Genomic DNA, 19345 nt, shown 5'->3' on the forward strand with positions numbered 1-19345 from the left:
GCGGAGTCACACAGGGTGATTCTTTAAGCCCACTTCTCTTTAATATAATAATGGACGAAATAATACAAGGAGTACGTAAAGGTCATGGTTACAGAATGGGGAACAAAGAAATCCAAATATTATGTTATGCAGACGATGCCGCATTAATCCCCGAGGCAGAAGGCGAGCTCCAAAGATTAACACATATCTTCAATACAACAGCCAATAAATACAATATGATAATATCAGTAGAAAAAACCAAATGTATGACAACATCTAAATACCCACTACGATGTAAAATCGAAATTGATGGAAAAATAATAAAGCAGGAAGCAAGCAGGAGATGTTGAAGAAGAAGTACGACAACAAAGCTTAAAAGCAAGTAAAGCGATCTCTTAATGACACAATCTAGAAGAGCAAAAACCTCAGACAAGACACAAAAACAAGAATCTATAAAGCAGCAATTTATACACGGTGGAGACACATCTAAAACGAGACGACTACTAGAAACAACAGAGATGAAAATACTCCGACGAATATCAGGGAAAAGTCTGTTGGATAGGGAGAGAAGCGAAAACGTAAGTAGAGCATGCAATATAGAAGACATACATGAATGGGTGACAAAACGAAAACATGAGAGTGCCAAAATAGGATAGTACCAATAGCACGAGATAATTCAGCAAACGGACGAAGAAGTATTGGTAGACCAAGAAAAGATAGTGCGATAATTTAAGCAATTTAGGAGGTTAATATTGAAGAAGAAACAAACGTTAAAGCTTACATAAAAGAAGGAAGAAAAAGAAGACATTAGTTAACAAAACATTAATTAATTTTTAATGTTTTGAATGTAATACATGTAGGTCTAGCGCAATTGGTAGAGCTAGAGGTACTATAATGTAGAACGTCTTTTCAACAATAATTTGATTAATTGTTCTATTTTTAAACTGTAAAGTAAAGTACTGTCCCTTATTCAATTCTGTTTTTCATTTTTTTAAGTAATTTTAGCACAAAGCACACTGAAAGAAATTATCCAGTAGTTTAATCATCTCTGTACGCAGCCTTTTTTAGAGCTATTTTTTCGTCATTATATTATGAAGAAAAAACAGCCAAATAAAACAGCAAGAAAAAACAAACAGATTTCTTCTACTCAGTTCCTTCACATAAACTTTTTTCATTCTGAATGGATAGTTCTACGTATAGATTCTACGATAAAATCCTAATATATTGGATTATTAAAGCGGAAAATTTTATAGGAAGGCTTCAGGAAAATACATTCTTTTAGGTGGCGAACAAATTCTGCGTCATCATAAAATCTGTTAATGAAGTGTAAGTTGCATATATTTCGCAAAAATCGCGAAACTTGGTTTAAATTAATTATTTACCTATTAATTTATTGACCTGTTTTATTTTTCATACATTATTTACTTTTTATTAAATTATTACGGATATGACAAGTCCTTATTGGAGTCGGGACCGACAGCTTACGAGGTTTGTCTTTTTAGTTTTGCAAATAGCCGCTTAGAAGGCGCCACCCATAAAACATTCCGACACAAATGTAATCTCAATCTTTTCTTGATATAAATCGAATCGATTTTGATCGAATTAGCAAGTCAGTCGAAAAATAAATCTTAGCCGAGAACATTTTTGAGCAATAATTTTTGTTGTCGATTTGTTCTTTTATCCGTTGTGTCTGTCTGTGCGATAATTCATAAAGGAAAAGTTGCAGGATATTAAAATGTGTTAAATAGTTTCCTATTGACGTAATGACAATATACGATGAAATTGGAGTCAATAGGTCTTCTTCTTCTCATATTCTTATGCCTCTGTGGCTTAGAAGGTGTATGTGATATTAAAACTTGATATATATGTTATTCAAAGGGAAAGTTATTAGAGTTTTGAGTATTTTTCTTCCTCTTGTTAAAATTGTTGATTTAAATTACCTGGTTAATCCTGCTGGTAAATAGTTGATCGTCAGAGTGAAGAAATAACTTGTAAAACGAAATCTCTTCACACATTCTTTATTGTGTGCTCGTATGGCAACATATGGAAACATACTAAAATTACAAAATTGTAACGACTTTGCCTAGGGCTGACAGGGTTGCCGTCTAGGCAAATTAAAACTTGAGGCTAGGAATTTACATATACATAGAATCAGGTATTTTGAAACAATTTTAAACACCTCTGGTAATACCTTTTATTTTTTTGGGAGGAAAAAAGTTTTTAAACTTGTATATACTTTCCCATTGGTAATAAAAAGACATTCTTGAATTTAGAATCAACAGATTTTCTTACAGTTTTATCCAAAACTCATTACCAAAGTTAAAGATACTACTTTTTTCTAGGCATGGCTAAAAAAGTAGTATGCTTGACTTTTCACTTCTGGCTACAATCTCCGAGTAAAGCCAATCACTATATCTTGTAGGCACTAAACTATACAAACTAAAGTAATAATACAGATTTATTATACAGATATACTTACATTAAATTTGATGTGAGCTTTTTATAATTTTTAAACAACAGTGACCTGAATCTGATCATTTTAAAAACGGATTGTTTTTTTCTTTTAGTTCTCGTTTGTTGAGGCGCCTCCTATAAACCAGAAACAAAGTAAGTACCAACTTTACACTATTATTTACTTTTACAGTACTGAATACCCTTATAATTGTGATACTCATCATTATTATTAGCTCGACAAACCTTTGTGAGTCTTTGAATCTAAAGTTTGTGTAACCTTCTTGGTCTAGTATTATACCCCCTTTACATGCATCCATTGCTGCTGCTACCCGCGTTGCCCACTGTCCTGCCCGAAATAATTCCACGGCAGCATTTAAGACTGTTTACATACAGCTACCACAATGCTGCATGAGTGTACCATCAGCAATGGAGGGCATAGAAATTACAGTGGCGACAGCTCTGTGTGTTTTAAGTTTCCAAAAATATCTTAACGTTTTTAAAACAAATGAGGTAGAAAAAAAAACGTCGAGGCCGAAAAAGTCTTTAATTTGGATAATATTCTGAAAAAGCCTTTAAACATTTTTTTACAGAGAAAATATGACAAACTTTTTCAATGAACTGACTTGTGGGGAATCCAGAGAATTTTTTAAATTTTGCAAATGTCACGCTTAGATTTTGAATTTTTGCTTTAGAAAATTGAGCCTATGATAAAAAAACTGACTAAAGTAAGAATTCCAATATCTCCAAATATACGCTTGGTAATAACATTATCTACGATATTTGGCCACTGAGGCGAGACGAAAATTTGCATTATTTATTTAAAGTATCATCACCAGCAAGTGCTGAAAGTTTGTAAAGCAATTAATATCGTTTTAAAGCACCGAATTTAAATGACAAAGCGCATTGGGTACATTGTGCTTTTTTGTGGTATTTATGTGAAGAATCCCACAATAATCTCTCACTAAAAACTTTAGCACTTGGTCATTGCTCCACTCAACCATAGTTAACGAAAAATTTACCAAACAATAAAGAAATAAGTCCGTGCCGTGCACCGAAAAGAGAGCGAGCAGCATGTAAACAGTCACTGTCACTCCCACTGCAAGTCCTTTGATTTCCGTTAAAAACCCGCCAACGAAGGAAGCGTACGACAGCGGCAGTGGCATGAGTAATGGCACCGCGACCGACGTATTTACATGCTCAAGCTGTCAACTTCTCTGCTCAATTCCCTGCTCACTCCTGCGGAAGTGATCTGCATGTAAAGGGAGTTTTAGGGTTTTTAGGTTGCACAAGCACACCTTAACGTACAACCACCGTTTAATTATCCGGAACCGACAGCTTACAAGGTTTGTCTTTTTAGTTTTGCAAATAACCGCTTAGAGGGAGCAACCAATAAAACATTTCGACACAAATGTAATCTCAATCTTTTCTTGACATAAATCGAATCGATTTTGATCGAATTAGCAAGTCAGTCGAAAAATAGATCTTAGCCGATAACATTTTTGAGCAATAATTTTTATAATTTTCCGAGAGGATTATCCCAACAGCAATATCTCGCTGAAAGGATTTCTGTCTTTGGGAATGAATCAGCTCACCAGTCAACTATTTTTTGTTGGTATTGCGAATTTTAACGTGGTCGCTCAATTCTCAGCGACGAATCCAGGGCAGGTCCAAAACATTGATGCGGTTCGTCCGTTAATTAAGAATGACCGCCGGCCGTGTAACATACCGGGAGATAGAGGCATCTTTGCGCATTTCAAAGACCTTGATTAAAAAGATCCTAAATGAAGAATTGGCTGTTACGAATTTGATTTAACGTTGGATCCCTCATTTGCTAACAGAAGAGCAAAACGCGGTTTGCATTAATTGATGTCAAAAATCATTGGAACGATTCAGCAAAAGAAGCTCAAAAAACGTTTATAGTATTGTTGGTGGCGATGAATCTTGGATTTACTACTACGAACCGGAAAATAAACGCCAATTCGCTGTGTGGGTATTTCACGACGAGGAAAAACAAACAAAAATGATCCGTTCTCGAAGTATATCAAAGAAAATGGTCGCAACTTGTGTGTCAAAATCTGGTCATCTGGCAACAATTGCTTTAAAAGATCAAAGGATGGTTACTTCTGATTGGTATATAACCGTTTGTTTACGAGTAGTTATCGCGAAACTTCGACAAAGCAACACACAACGGCGAATAATCCTACAACAGGACAATGCAAGTGCTCACACTGCCCAAAGGACAATAGAGCTTTTGGAGCTCCAAAACATCGAATTATTAAACCATCCACCTAAAGTTTCAACGACCGCTTCTTGTTCCCAAAGATCAAGAATTAAATGCGTTATGCAGGTGTCAACTAAATACTGGAATAACTGTTTTACCAATTGGTTTGAACTCAGATTTTTTTACTTACATAGCTTACTTACTTACTAAATAGCCCACTACTTACATTAATTACTTCCAGTGCTGCATTTGTTCGTTCAGTAGATTCATTTATGCTTGTTTGAGACGACTGAAAAGCCAAATTATCTACTCCAGAAGTTTGTTCTGTCTCTTCTTGTCTAGAACTTAAAATAATAAAGACGTCTTCTAGTAGTTCACAGCCGTATCTTTCTAAGAGCGTCTCCGGATTTTCTTCTGTTAATAACTTTCCCTTTCTCATTAGAGCAATCTAAGACAATAAAAAAATATTAAAAAGTATTGATTGTATTAACATTTAAATGTTAATAAATACGATTTCTTAAAATTCTCTGCCCTTTAATTTGATTTTGGCACTAGATAATTATGCAGATGCTTCCTCCCGAAATTATCATCATCATCATCTTGGTGCTACAGCCCTTAGAGGGCCTCGACCTTCTCAAGCTTTCTACGCCATTCTATTCTGTCCCTTGCTTACATTTTCCAGTTGCCGACTCCGATCTTCTCGGCATCTTGTGTTACCCCGTCCATCCACCTCAGCTTTGGTCTACCCCGTCTTCTCATTCCCACGGGTTGCGCTGTTAGAATATTTTTTATCATGTTCGATTCAGGGGCCTGGTCTACATGTCCTGCCCACTGCAGGCGGTTTCGCTTAATTATAGTGGTAATATATTTACGACCAAACGTATGCTTGTAGATATTCTGCAGTTCAAAGTTATCTCTACACCTCGATATTCCGTTCTCACAGACCGCTCCGAATATCTTGCGTAGCACCTTTCTTTCAAAAATCGATAGATCTGTTTTAGTTAGCGTCCATGCCTCTGATCTATATGTGAGAAAGGGGACTATCAGTGTTCTATACAGCCTTATACGAGTTTTTTGAGGCAGACGTTTGTTAGCTAAGTACTTTGATAGACCATGGTAACACCTGTTTGCAATTATTATTCGCCTTTTTATTTCCTCTGATGTATTATTATTGAGGTAAACCGATGTCCCTAGATATATGAACTTTTTGACTGCTTCGAAGTTTTGGTCATTGATGATTAAATCTGCGTCAACATTTCCGGCTCTTGTGTTTGTGTTATTCGCCATGAATTTGGTTTTATTTTGATTTATATGTAACCCCATTCATTCTGCTGCTGCTACTAGCTCGGTTAGGATTTCCGCAGTTCTCGCCCTGGTTCTTGTTATAATGTCCACGTCGTCTGCATATGCTAGAATTTGGACTAATCTATTAAATATTGTTCCCCTGCTATCTAAATTAGCGTCCCGGAATTAAGCTGGATTTAAAAAGGAATTCAGTATGTTGTATTGTTGTACAGAACGGAGGAATTGATTATAGATTTATAGACCTAATATCTAATAGATACGACACAGCAACAAACTGAGCCAATTAATATAAACCGAGGAGTCAGACAGGGACACATCATGTCACCAAAACAGTTTAACCAAGCGCTCGAGAATTTGAAAAAGTAGACTGGAAAATATCTGTGATATCAATATAAACCATCAATAAATAAACCATTTGCAATATGCTGATAACATTGTGCTCATATCTAAGTAAAAATCCACTATTTGGACGAGTGATTTCATCGTTTAAACGCCGAATTTTTTTAATAGTAAAAAATTGTCACAAAATTGTATTGAAATAAATTTTGTTTACAGGTTCCGTTTCGTTATATATTTAAGTTTATAAAATAAAAATCAATATTTTACATTTCATTCCCATTCGATTTCAAAGACTTGACAACTTGGGCTTTGATGACAACGATAACACCATCACCTGTGCCGAAACAAGAAAAGTTCATTTAAATAGGCGGTGCTGGCGAGAGTGCTTGTGTTGCATTTTGATTATATTTTGTGCGATTGAAGTTTGTGGTGATAAACCGAGTGTTAATGGAGTTTGTCGTTTTATAGCGAATTTTTAGTTATATTCCGTGAATATTGAAATACAATGGACGAACAATCAAGCTGTTCCAAGAGAAAACAGCAAAATTCTGATGTTAATTCCAAAAATGAAAAGCAGCAAAAGAGACGGAAAATGTTAAGGTCAGAAGAGAAGGTATTGATACGATATGAAGGAACTGTCAGCAGAAAATGGCATAAAATTTTAACAAAAGTATCCGTTGGCTGTATTTATCGTGTGCTCAAAAATGCATCGGAAAATAAAAAGCAAGAAAAAGGTAAAACTAGAGGTAGAAAAAACATTGTTTTGAATGACGAGACAAGTAGTGTTATTCGGCGAAAAATTCATTAATTTTATTTTCGAAGTGAAATTCCAACACTGAAAAAGTTCTCAAGAGCTCGAAAACGATTACCTTTTACCCAAGATATCTCGTAGAGTATTAATCAGGACTATGCGCGAAATGAACTTTCGATATGTAAAACGCATAGAAAAGGTATGTTATTAGAAAAAAAAAAAATTATTGCGTGGAGAAGAAAATATTTAAAAGAAATACGCAAAATTAGCAGCATTGGACGGAAAATATATTACTTATTATGAAACAGTTGGATTCATAGTAGAAATACAATAAAAGACGTCTCGACTTAAGTAGCAAAACTTTTGGAGCTGGGCATACCCTAAGACAGACAGATGGCCGATAAAACAAAATAATTATACATTAGAGACCTTGGAATCATAAACGTCACAGAGGAAGACCAATAAGATCACGAGATGGATGCAAATGACTTAAGATAGAGAACTCTATAAAAATGAGGAAGATACCCATGTGTAAAGATGGATATTATTGGCTGATTAGATAGATAGAAATAATTATTCAAATAGTAAAATATTACCTGATTGGCTTGTCTAGTTTCTTCGATATAATGAGTTGTTATTATCACAGTCGTTTTGTCCTCCTCAGTTATTTTCGTTAAATACTTCCATATTCTGAAATATCACAAAAGAATACGAATCTTAAAAATATAATTTTGTAGTTTATTAATAATTTTAAAAATGACCTGCATACCTATTTCTCAGAATGGAATCTGTACCAACTGTGGGTTCGTCTAATATTAGTAACTCCGGTTTATGAACTAACGTTACAGCAAAGGACACTCTTCTCTGTTCTCCTCCGCTGCAATCTCTTACACACCTGTAATTAAAATTGATAATTATATTTATAGAAAGGCATTCACTTTACGTCAGTTTAAGACAGCTTTAGTCTAACGATCAAACACAGCGTTGTGATCATCGAGTTAGAATCTATGGAGAGGGCATCACGTGACTAAAAACGACCTCACTTCGGCCATATTGTTTTGACACTTTTGACAGATCGTATATATTTGTTTACGTTTGATGTTTTTCGAATATTTTTAGTTTTATAATACTTTTATAGAAACTGTAATAATATATTGTGATAGTGCATAATAATGGTTTCTTGTTTTCAACGTAGTTACAGTGGCAGAAGCAATGTTAATAAAAAATCTTCAGGAATAACGTTCTACATGTTAGTATACAAATATGTAAACAAAGTAATGGCCCGTACTTCAGAGAATAAATTAATAGTATTTGACTGTATTAATTTATCTTTACGTATAATATATCGTGTTTTTAGTGTTTACCGCGGGAAAAATAAATCATAGTGTATTAAAAATGTATTACACTTTGTAGATTATGATTAAATCTTCTGAATAACTAGTCATATTTTTATAGTAGTTTTAATATTATTGAGTCCGGCCATGATCCCACCGCCATATTGGTATCACCGTTAGCCACGCCTACCTACGCCGTTTTTAATACACACGTTAATATGCTCATAGCTTCTCCATAGATTCTAACTCGATGGTTGTGATCAAGATAAAATTTTATTTTCGTAAACAAAATTCGTTTTTAATTCGTAACAATCATAGACATATATAATACAAGATAGACTAATCGTTGCAATTCCAGCCGGTTCCCCCAGTGCGACAGAGAAAACTGACGCAAAGCAGTCCCCGCATCTCTTTCCAATTTGCAAAGTTTTATCGACCACGTGACCTAAATAACTAATGAGAAGGTCACGTGCTCGAAAAACAACCAAAAATTTGACTTTAGATCTTGTTACTTTATACAGAGAATATGTGTTTATGGGATATAAAATTAAATATTATAAAGGCAAAACCTTTTTAGTTTCTGTCCCTTAAACAATTTCTTATTCAACAGTTTCTTATCAACTTAATCAATAAACTTTTGTTGCGCAAGTTTAAACCATTTTACAAAGCAACAAGCATTCAGGACACTTATCTTTAATGGCGAATTAAGTGGACTGCAAATCTAAGCTTACTGGAAACCAGTGGCGGCCGATCAGGGTCGTCAGTGCCGACCCACACATTTATAGATATTATAGATTTTTTTTAATATTTAATTTAATTAGTATTTCAATAATTAATTATGGCAGGTAATAAGTTGTTGTCATTTGTTTTTGTGAAATAAAAAAAATATCTGTGAGATAATAAAGACTAAATTTTATTCATGGTTTTTAAAAGAATTCGACCAGTCTGAGCGTTAAGTGATCCCTGCGCAAGACACTTTTCAAATTAGTGATCCGAAATCCGAGATATCCATTCGCCTGTGTGAATTCTTAAAAAGACACGTTTCAGGGTTTCGGCAAACTGATCCTAAGCTTTACGATCTACATGTAAAATTCAATGAAATAGGAGTCAATGAGCAACCAAACATACATTTCTCTCTATAGGCATTTAATTGCCAAGTACGGCAAATTTAAATTTGTCGATGCTTCATTTGGATTGGCCACAAACTGTACCTTTTTTTAATTTAAAGGCAGCCGCATCAACCATATTGGTTATTAGCGGACAAACTGTACGTTGCAAGCGCGGGATGAAAGGTTATTTCGGCATGGATAAGTACTTAAGAACTTAAGTAGTGAAGTGATAATGAGTGCACGGACTGGCTTTTCTGGTATTACATCGATTTATTTGTTTTGTATTGGCTTATTTTTATTTTCTAAAGTGATACTGTGATAAGTTGCCGTAAACAGTTAAAGGGTTTTTTGATATATTAGAAATTTTTTTTAATTAAAGTGTAAACAAATTCAGGTAAATTAACCTAAAAAATTTTCAAACCATGGGAGAAACTGTAAGTATTGATAAATCTGATACTGTAAATTATATTTTGCAAAATGGGTTTTCATCTATTCCATAGGAAGAACAAATTGTTATTAAAAATAAGGAGCGTGCTTTTCCTAAAATCCTGGCTTATAAATATCAGTACAGGGGGTAAGGGAAGTAATAGATCATTTTCAGATAATTGGTATAGCAAGTACTCATGGCTTACCGGGAGTGAAATAAAAAACAAACTTTTCTGCAAACATCAAAATCCGTAGTGTGAATCTGGTTACGATAATTAAAGAAATTATTTAGTTCTTTACAGAAACATGATATTTCGGAAGATCATACATACAGCCAGATTAAATTAGATTTATTTGGAAAGCAAAATATCTATGTTTTATTAGATAATGCCAAAGTGAAAATGCTATTAAATATATCGAAATTGTAAAAAATGATCACGCAGTTTTCCGTCGTTTAATTGATATTGTAATTTTTTTTAAGTCGTCAGAAATTATCATTTAGGGGACACGATGAATCGGAGCATTCGATAAATGAAGGTAATTATAGAGAACTAATAAAAATGTTTAAGAAATAGGATTTGGAATTTTCTAATGTACTTTCTGATTCGAAGACATTTAGCGATGTTTTTAAAACAATCTAGAATGAATTAGTTACATTTTGAGTAACGTTATTGAATCTGAAATTCAGGAAATAATTTTTTTGATATCAATTATCAAATATTTTGATATTTTCGTAATGATAGTATTTTCCAGTATATTCGCAGTGACATTTTGGACTCGCTTGATATTTCCGAATTCCCCAAAAAAGACAAAAGCTTGACACAGACACAGATCTCAAGAAACGGGTATATTTTGAAATTTTGGATACTATTATTATGCAAATGAATATTCGTTTTTCGAAAATATTTATTAGACAGGTTAATTAAAAATTATCCATCATTCTTTAGTAAAATAAAATTAGAAAATTATTTAAAAGTTTTATATGCTGATCCAAATATTTTCGGAAGGTGGGATAAGTTATAAGATATGTATAATTTTTTATACTGCAATTTATTACAACAAACTGTTACCAAAATTAATAAATTATTGCCATTGATTCTCCCAATACCACCAACTTCTGCCTCAAATGAACGAGATTTCTCTGAGGAGACAAAAAAAACCTTGCCTATCTTGTCTCTAAAGCGACCAGCCGCCACTGCTGGAAGCTATTGGATGATATTAGGAATAAAAGCTTATTCCTAACATCGTCCAATAGCAATATTCTTAATATCTTTGGTACTTTTGACATAATACTTGGTATAAAAAAAAATGCTTTTCGGGTTCCCATACTAATTCGAAATACAAATTGGTCATTTTCTATTTGTTTACATTGCTTACATAGCCAAAGTACTTACGAAACAGTAAAACATCAATTAGTAACATTACCTGTTATCCGTTGGTAGATCTAACAGTTTAACCAGTTCATCGCAACGACTTTTTATTATGTCATCCTTTAAATTATAGATTCTTCCAAAGAAATATATAGAATCCCTTGCGCTTAATTCTCCAACTAACGATATATCCTAAAAACATAGATTTTGTAAGATTTTAATTTAACACGTGTAGAGTAATGTAAAGTGGCATAAAATGTGGGGAATACTGAGAGAAATGGGTACTCCCGAACATCTAATATGCCTACCGAAATAACAGTATATCAACAACACAGCAAATGTAAGAGTCAACAACATATACTCCGATAATTTTAAACTAAAAGCCGGTGTTCGTCAAGGATGTATTATCTCTCCCACGGTATTCAATATATATAGCGAACACATCATGGCGGATGGCAAGGAGGATTATCAGTCGGAGGCCGAAAAATCAGCAATCTCCGTTATGCTGACGACACTTTAGTACTAGCATCATCAACAAATGACCTTGACTACATCATGAACAGACTAGATACTATTAGTCATGAATATGGACTTAAAATTAATGTACAGAAGACCAAGGTAATGATAATCGATCGAATTAGAAATAACCAGCCGGAAATACGAAACGTAGCGGGGTTTAAAGTGGTAAGCTATTTCAATTACTTAGGTTCTGTTATCACAAACAATGCTATGCGTCAGAAACTTGGACCATTAAAAAGTCCGATTCACGACGTATAATGGCCTTTGAAATGTGGATATATCGTAGAATGATGCGCATACCCTGGACAGCACATCGCACAAATATCTCAATATTGACAGAACTCGACATCAATATTAGGCTTACCACAATCATCAACCAAAATATATTGAGGTACTTTGGACACATTACCAGACCAATGGAAGGCATGGAGAGGTTGGTGGTTGAAGGCAAGGTAGATGGTAAAAGAACTCGAGGAAGATCGCCACTTCGATGGTCAGACCAAATAAAGTGCGCTACCACATCCTTACGAAGGATAAAGAATAAAAGAAGAGGAGGAAACTGAAGTGAAATACTCTCAACTATTTGACAGGTATAGTAACATCACATGCCTGAGTATGCTAGTAGCGATCTCCTTATAAAGCAACGAGAAGTTAGGAAGTTAGAAAACTTACTGGAACTCTTAAAACTTACTGGAAGCTATTGGATGATGTTAGGAATAACCTTTTATTTCGACAATGCATCTACAGTTTACCCTTGAAAAATTCCATCTTTTTCAGTCTTTACGTAATGAAAATACGTTGAGCTGAATGTAGACGAATGCAGTTTTTTTTTCAATTTAAGCTACACTTTGCTCTACACGTATTTCTATAATGGCCAAATAGTTTAGAGCATTCTATTTCAGTTCAAACTACCATGTGTGTTGCTCATGAGAGTTGAATACTTTGAAACACGTGTAGAGCAATAGTGAAGGTTGAATTAAAAAGAAATGCACTCGTCTTCTTTCATTTCAACGTCTTTTCTCTATGTAAAGAATACAAAAGATGATGTTTTTCAAAGATAAACTATAAATATATTTAAATAAATGGTTATTCCTAACATCGTCCAATAGCTTCCCGTAACTTACCTGTGGCATGTACCCCACTTTTTCTGCTAGAACTGTACTACCATCCTGTTTTTCTCCCATTACGTATATCTCTCCTTTATTTACATTACTTCTTCCAACTATACATCTTAATAAAGTTGTTTTTCCACAACCGCTGGATCCCAAAAGTCCATATCTAAAATATTTTTTTTATAAAGTTCTTGAAAAAAACAACAATTAGGCATTCACTAAGATCTAGTATAAAGTGTTATATGTATATTTAAATATCCAAGAATATCCTTCCTTGCAGATCGGCGTCTTTATTCTATCGTTCTCTAATTTACGCTATTTATATTTATCTCTCTTTGACATCTCATTTTATACCATTTATACAGTTAAGCTGTGATCCCTCAACGTTCTACTTTAAATAATATAAAAAATTATGTGTAAATAATATACGAGAAGGAATATTCACATCTCGTCAATGAACCGGTGTTCTAATTCTCGCCGAGAGTCGAAAGTTAGAAATTAAAAAATCAAAGAAATCTTAGGGCCGAATAGACAATTGTAGAAGACGTTGAACAATAATAATTAACATGTCCGAATGAAAGAGTCGCGACTCCCGGTAGCAGCATTGAAACTTGGACGAAGAGATGTGCTTACATAGAAGAAAATGAAGGAAAGAACGGACACGAACGTCAGACGCTACGAAAACTTTTAATAACCTTTAACAAGTACTAGCAGAGAGCAAAGGAAACCTTGTAGGAGATGCTTAGGATGCTTAGACCATAAATATATATAAATATATATATATATATATATATATATATATATATATATATATATATATATATATATATATATATATATATATATATATATATATATATATATATAATATATATATATATATATATATATAATATATATATATATACATTATATATATATATATATATATATATATATATATATATATATATATATATATATATATACAGTGTTAAAACCACTTACGGAATAAAATTGTTTGTGTTCTTATTATATAAAATAATAAAAAACTCTTTGACAAGTTAACTTTTAAATTTAAATGTGCGCTTTTTAAACCTAAATTTAAATGTACAGGGTGATCCACGCAAGTCTGGCATAGTTCATAATCTTATTTTTAATGAAACACCCTGTATATTTAAAACATTCTTAACAACCGTGACTTTCAACCCTTACACCGACAACTCTTCTCATAACCCACACTTCTCAAATTTACCCCATCTTCTTTATCTGACCTTCCTCTATAAACGTCAACACCTTAATCCTTCTCAACAATTGTTGCTTTTTAAAACAACCATTCTCTCTACACTACTGTCACAACACTCCCTCCAAAAGAATTTTTCAGCCCCCTATTGTTAACATCATATCTTTTATACCTCACTATTTCATTATTTTACAATCTTCACGTTTACATCATATTCCTGTCCATTCTTTTTTCTTTTGCCAGTTCTCTGTCTTTTCATATATCTACCATCCACTCATTAGTTCTAAACTCAGTAAACATTTAAACACAATCCAGCAATTCATCAGAATTCCCTTTCTCCCACTTTACCTAAACCCTTAATCAACCATTGCTCCCCCCTCTCTTAGTCAACAACTTAGTACACCATACTCACAAATAAAATTTCAGGCTTTTATGTATCGAATTTAATATAACCAAAATATATTTTGTTCAGGGTGCTAGATGCTTTAAGCATGAAGGACCTCTATCATCTCTAATTTTGTTGATTAACTCATTCATTTCCCTTTAACCCACTCTCCTTTATTCTTTAGTCATTCCATTTACTTTTATTCCTGCCAAGAATCTGAGGATCTCAGTCTTTCCAAAAATTTTTAAATTTAATCACATATATTATAACTTTAATTCCTTCAGCCGGAAGATTTTCAATCCCTTTTCTCAATCTATTGGACTCACTTATATTAAAAAATTTTTTCGATACAAGCAGTATAAACAATTTCATCTACATACGAAGTCTTACATTAGCTACAAATATATACTATTTATTTTTTCTTGTCCTAGATGTAAGCAACATAAAAGGACATTTCCATATATTTCAGCTAATTCTTCACAAATTACACCTTTTAGACCACACTCCATACGATAAAGAGTAACATAAGCTGCCTAATGCATACGTCATCCTCTTAAACATGACCTTCAACAACACCAGTAATTTACATCTTTTATATCCAATATTAAATAATTATAGAAAAATTTTTAAATCCCAACACCTGGATTGCTGTTATCATTTTAACATCATCAAAGTTTTTTAATCTTTTGGCTGTAGTAATATAATGTTTAACTAACACTGTTTCATGGTTCATTGACATTTTGTTTTTGACACCGTTCATGGGTATTTTATCAATCAGTTGCCAGCCGTAGTCCGTTTGAAGAGGTTTACTCTCCGGACACTGGAACTCACTTAAGCATAGGTGTATGTTACCTGAAGTAAAATCTAATTAAAATATTAAACATCATATAATATTATCAACATCATGTACAATCTTTGGTAACACATTTCATTTTAAAGGGTTTTTACCCAAATATTTTGGTGGCTCAGGCATGGTAACCTGTAAGTATAACCATTTTATTGTTTTTTTAACCTTAGTCAAAATTTTAAACCACGTTTGCTGTAATTAAATGGTTTATACTTATTTTAGGTATTTTAACCTGATGATGGAACAGTTGTTCCGAAAACGTTCGTGCTTGTAATGTTGCCCTTTTAAGGGTTTTTATAAAATAAAATATACCCACATACAAAGACTAACCTCTTTTGTTATACGTGGTATACAGCCTGCTACAGGAATTATTTTCCTTGTGGATTTTTTTAATACACTTCTACTCTAAGTGTCAGTATATTGGGAAAAATTTCTGTTTAGTAACCGTGTTAACATTTTTTGTCATGAATAGGTAAAAACTGTCTAGGTAGTCTGCTAATTAAACTAAATCGGTAAATAATGCGGATTGCTATCGATGAGTTGTTGGTGTGTTGACATTTTACATTAAAATAATAAACTCCTAATTAAAAGCTAATTTCTTGCAGAAATAAAAATAAAATATTTAACTGAAACCCACCGAATTGAGATTTTAATGATGATCGGTTACGGGGAGAATTGTAGAAGTCAAGTTGAAGTAGCAAACTTATTTAATCAGAGGTATCCTCAGTTGCCTAATATTGCACAAGGTACTGTGTCTAAAATTTATGCACCGAACTGTACTGAAGATGAGATGAAAATGGATATTTTGTTAAGTGTCACAGAGAATTCAACGTCAAGTTCACGTCAAATTAATGTGAGTCACACAACTATCCTAAGGTGTCTCCATGAAGAAAAACTTCATCCATATAAATTGACTTTTGTGCAGGAGCTAACAGAAGACGATCAACATCGTAGAATGGATTTCTGCGAAAGAATGATGGATAAAATTAACACAAATGAAATAGTTCTTGGCACAATAATTTTTTCTGATGAATCAACATTTACATTGAACGGAGAGGTAAACCGACAAAACTGTAGATATTGGTCAGCGGAGAATCCTCATTGGATGCGTGAGACACACACTCAGTATCCTCAAAAGTTGAATGTTTGGGCAGGTATTATTGTAACGAAATTATTTTGCCTACCACATTGGGTATTATTACAAGGGGTAGAAAATTGGGGACTGAAATTATGTGGGTCGAGATAGGGCAAGCAAAATAATCGAACCGTATGCGAACGTTACTCAGGGTTTGTTAGGAGAGTTGGGGTCATGGATAAGTAAATGGCAGGGGTTTGAATTGGAGCTACTGCAAAAAAATGAAACAAAGGGGTACTTACATGAATCTCTTGGGACAAACAAAACAAAAGGAAACACCTCTAGCAATTTAAAAAAGACGCCGCTTCGAGGTGCCAAATTATAACTATTACAACAGGCTGGTTGTAACTATTGAAATAATTATTAAACATAAAAAATATATCTAAAAAGGGGGTAAAAAGGGAAATAAACAAACTGGTTAGAAAAAAAATTAAACATTTATTGTGTCTCACCACAAACAGTTACAAAAATAAATGGCACAATTTACTATAATAGATTAATAGTTACAGAGTACAAGAATAACAAAAAAAAACTTACATCTGTCCTAGCCGTTTACAAACTCTAGGAGTTGGAGATACTACAAAAACTTACAAAGAAATTGTTACTGCAATGAAGGTGAACCTTTTTTTTAAACAAAACAAATGAATATCGAACAAACAAACGAACACATCAAAAAGGGCGATTCATTTAGCAGCAGAAGAAGCACTGGGGAAATGTGACGAAAATCATAAAGGAATAAAACCATACTGGTGGGATGAAGAAATAGAGAAGGAAATTAAAGATAAACGTCGGAATTACCAAACATTCTTAACAACAAAAACAGAAAACGATAAAACAATTTACAAAGAAGCACAAGCCAAAGTAAGAAAAAAGATCACTCAAAAAAAGAACGAATCATGGGAACAGAACTGCCAAAAGATCAACACCTACATAGGAGGTAGAAGAAGCACAGAGAGTTGGAGATTGATTAAAAGTATGAGAAATAATAAGAAAAAAGACGTTATATCACCAATGCAGAAACAATAACAATAACAACAGAAAAATGGGAAGAATATTTCAAAAAATTACTAACAGAACAAAGACCAGAATTTGCTAACATGGAAGACAACACGATAGGTATACGTATAAATTCATCACCATTACAAATAAGTAAATCAGAGATGGAAGAAATAACCAAATCCCTGAAAAATGGGAAATCCCCTGGTCCTGGGGACATCCCTGCAGAATTAGTGAAAGCCGGTACAGACAAACTCCAGAAACAGTTAAGAAAACTCTTTCAAGACTGCTTGAATGGAGCCGAATTACCAAAAGAGTGGAAATTATCTATCATGTCAACTATCCACAAAAAGGGCAGCAAGGATCAGTGTGAAAATTACAAAGGAATTGCGGTAAACAGCACAATAAGTAGGATGTATGGGAAATTTATTAAGAACAAAATAGAAAACGACTATAGAGATTACGAAGCAGAGGAACAAGCTGGTTTTAGAGCTGGGCGATCCACAGTAGACCACCTGTACTCTATTACGCAAGTTATTGAAAAAAAAACAGCCGTCAATAAAGAAGTTCACCTGATGTACGTAGACTTACAAAAAGCATATGACAGTGTACCCCTAAGTAAACTATGGTCAACCCTACAGCAAACCAACATTAAGCATGGTCTTATCAAAACAGTCCAAAGTCTGTATAATGGAACGACTGCAAAAATTAAAACTGGATCAAGGATATCTGAAGGATTTAAGGTCACGAAAGGACTAAAGCAGGGTTGCTGTATTTCGCCTACCCTTTTCAAAATTTATCTGGAACAAGCACTCAAGCTGTGGAAAAGAAAATGTAATGGCATGGGAATTCCTCTCAATGACGAGACTACACTGGACACCTTATGTTTCGCTGATGACCAAATACTGATTGCTCAGGATCATGACGACTTGAGTTACATGACTCGGAAGCTAATAGAAGAATATAACAAATGGGGTCTCGAAGTCAACATTAAGAAAACTGGAGCCATGTGTATTGGAGGGACAAAACAGTCCATTATATTAGACGATGAAATTAGAAACTGTGATGAATACAAGTACCTGGGTATGAAGATAACTCAAGATGGAACACTCGATGCTGCTATAAAAGACAGAAACATACAGGGTAGAAAAGCCATATCCATGATGAACGGAATTCTGTGGGACCAAACAATATCTAAAGCGAAGAAACAACTCATATACAACACCATACTTAAAAGTGTAATCACATATGGCAGCGAAGTTTGGCAAATGAAACAAAGAACAGAGAAACTGTTACTAGCAACAGAAATGGACTTCTGGAGAAGAGCAGCAGGAAAATCAAGAAGAGATCGGATACCAAATGAGAGAATACGTGAAATGATGGGAGTCAAGCATACAATAGTTGATGACATAAAAACAAAACAGTTAATATGGTACGGCCATGTACAGAAAATGCCAGATGACAGGATTCCAAAACAGATTTTGACGTGGACACCACAAGGGAGAAGAAAAAGAGGAAGGCCGAGAAAAAGCTGGAGAGAGTGAATTGAAAAAGAACTAGAGGAAAGAGAAATCCCTCCAGGCCTATGGCTGAATAGAGAAGAATGGCGGTTAGGAGTCGGAAGGCGAGGGAGAAAGCTGTAAACCGATAGTAGTAGTAACAAATGAATATCAAAAATAATAAAGCTAGCTGTCATATGTTAACATTAAATTTTAAAAACTGAAAACAAATAAATTAACAGCTAAAGTCAAACTCTAAAATTTACAATTTTTTAATTATTAAAAATTAAAATTGTTATGAAAGCAATTATTGTTTACTTTACTTTGAAATTAAACACAAAC

At 33.7% G+C, this 19345-nt stretch overlaps 1 protein-coding gene across 4 annotated transcripts in view; it reads right to left on the minus strand.

Annotated features, from left to right (window-relative positions):
- LOC140434153 (ABC transporter G family member 23-like) overlaps positions 1–19345 on the minus strand; it is a 48020-nt gene that overhangs the window by 15234 nt on the left and 13441 nt on the right. For all 4 annotated transcript variants that reach the window (XM_072522211.1, XM_072522209.1, XM_072522210.1 and 1 more), the window contains 6 exons: positions 12932–13085; positions 11344–11480; positions 7819–7944; positions 7646–7739; positions 4881–5102; positions 2459–2568 (listed from right to left, as the gene is read on the minus strand). In XM_072522211.1, the coding sequence (XP_072378312.1) occupies positions 2459–2568; positions 4881–5102; positions 7646–7739; positions 7819–7944; positions 11344–11480; positions 12932–12991 (749 nt within the window). In that variant the 5' untranslated portion in view covers positions 12992–13085. The remainder of the gene's footprint in view (positions 1–2458; positions 2569–4880; positions 5103–7645; positions 7740–7818; positions 7945–11343; positions 11481–12931; positions 13086–19345) is intronic.

Source organism: Diabrotica undecimpunctata, chromosome 2 (assembly GCF_040954645.1).
Source record: "Diabrotica undecimpunctata isolate CICGRU chromosome 2, icDiaUnde3, whole genome shotgun sequence".
NCBI classification, from domain to species: Eukaryota; Metazoa; Arthropoda; class Insecta; order Coleoptera; family Chrysomelidae; genus Diabrotica; species Diabrotica undecimpunctata.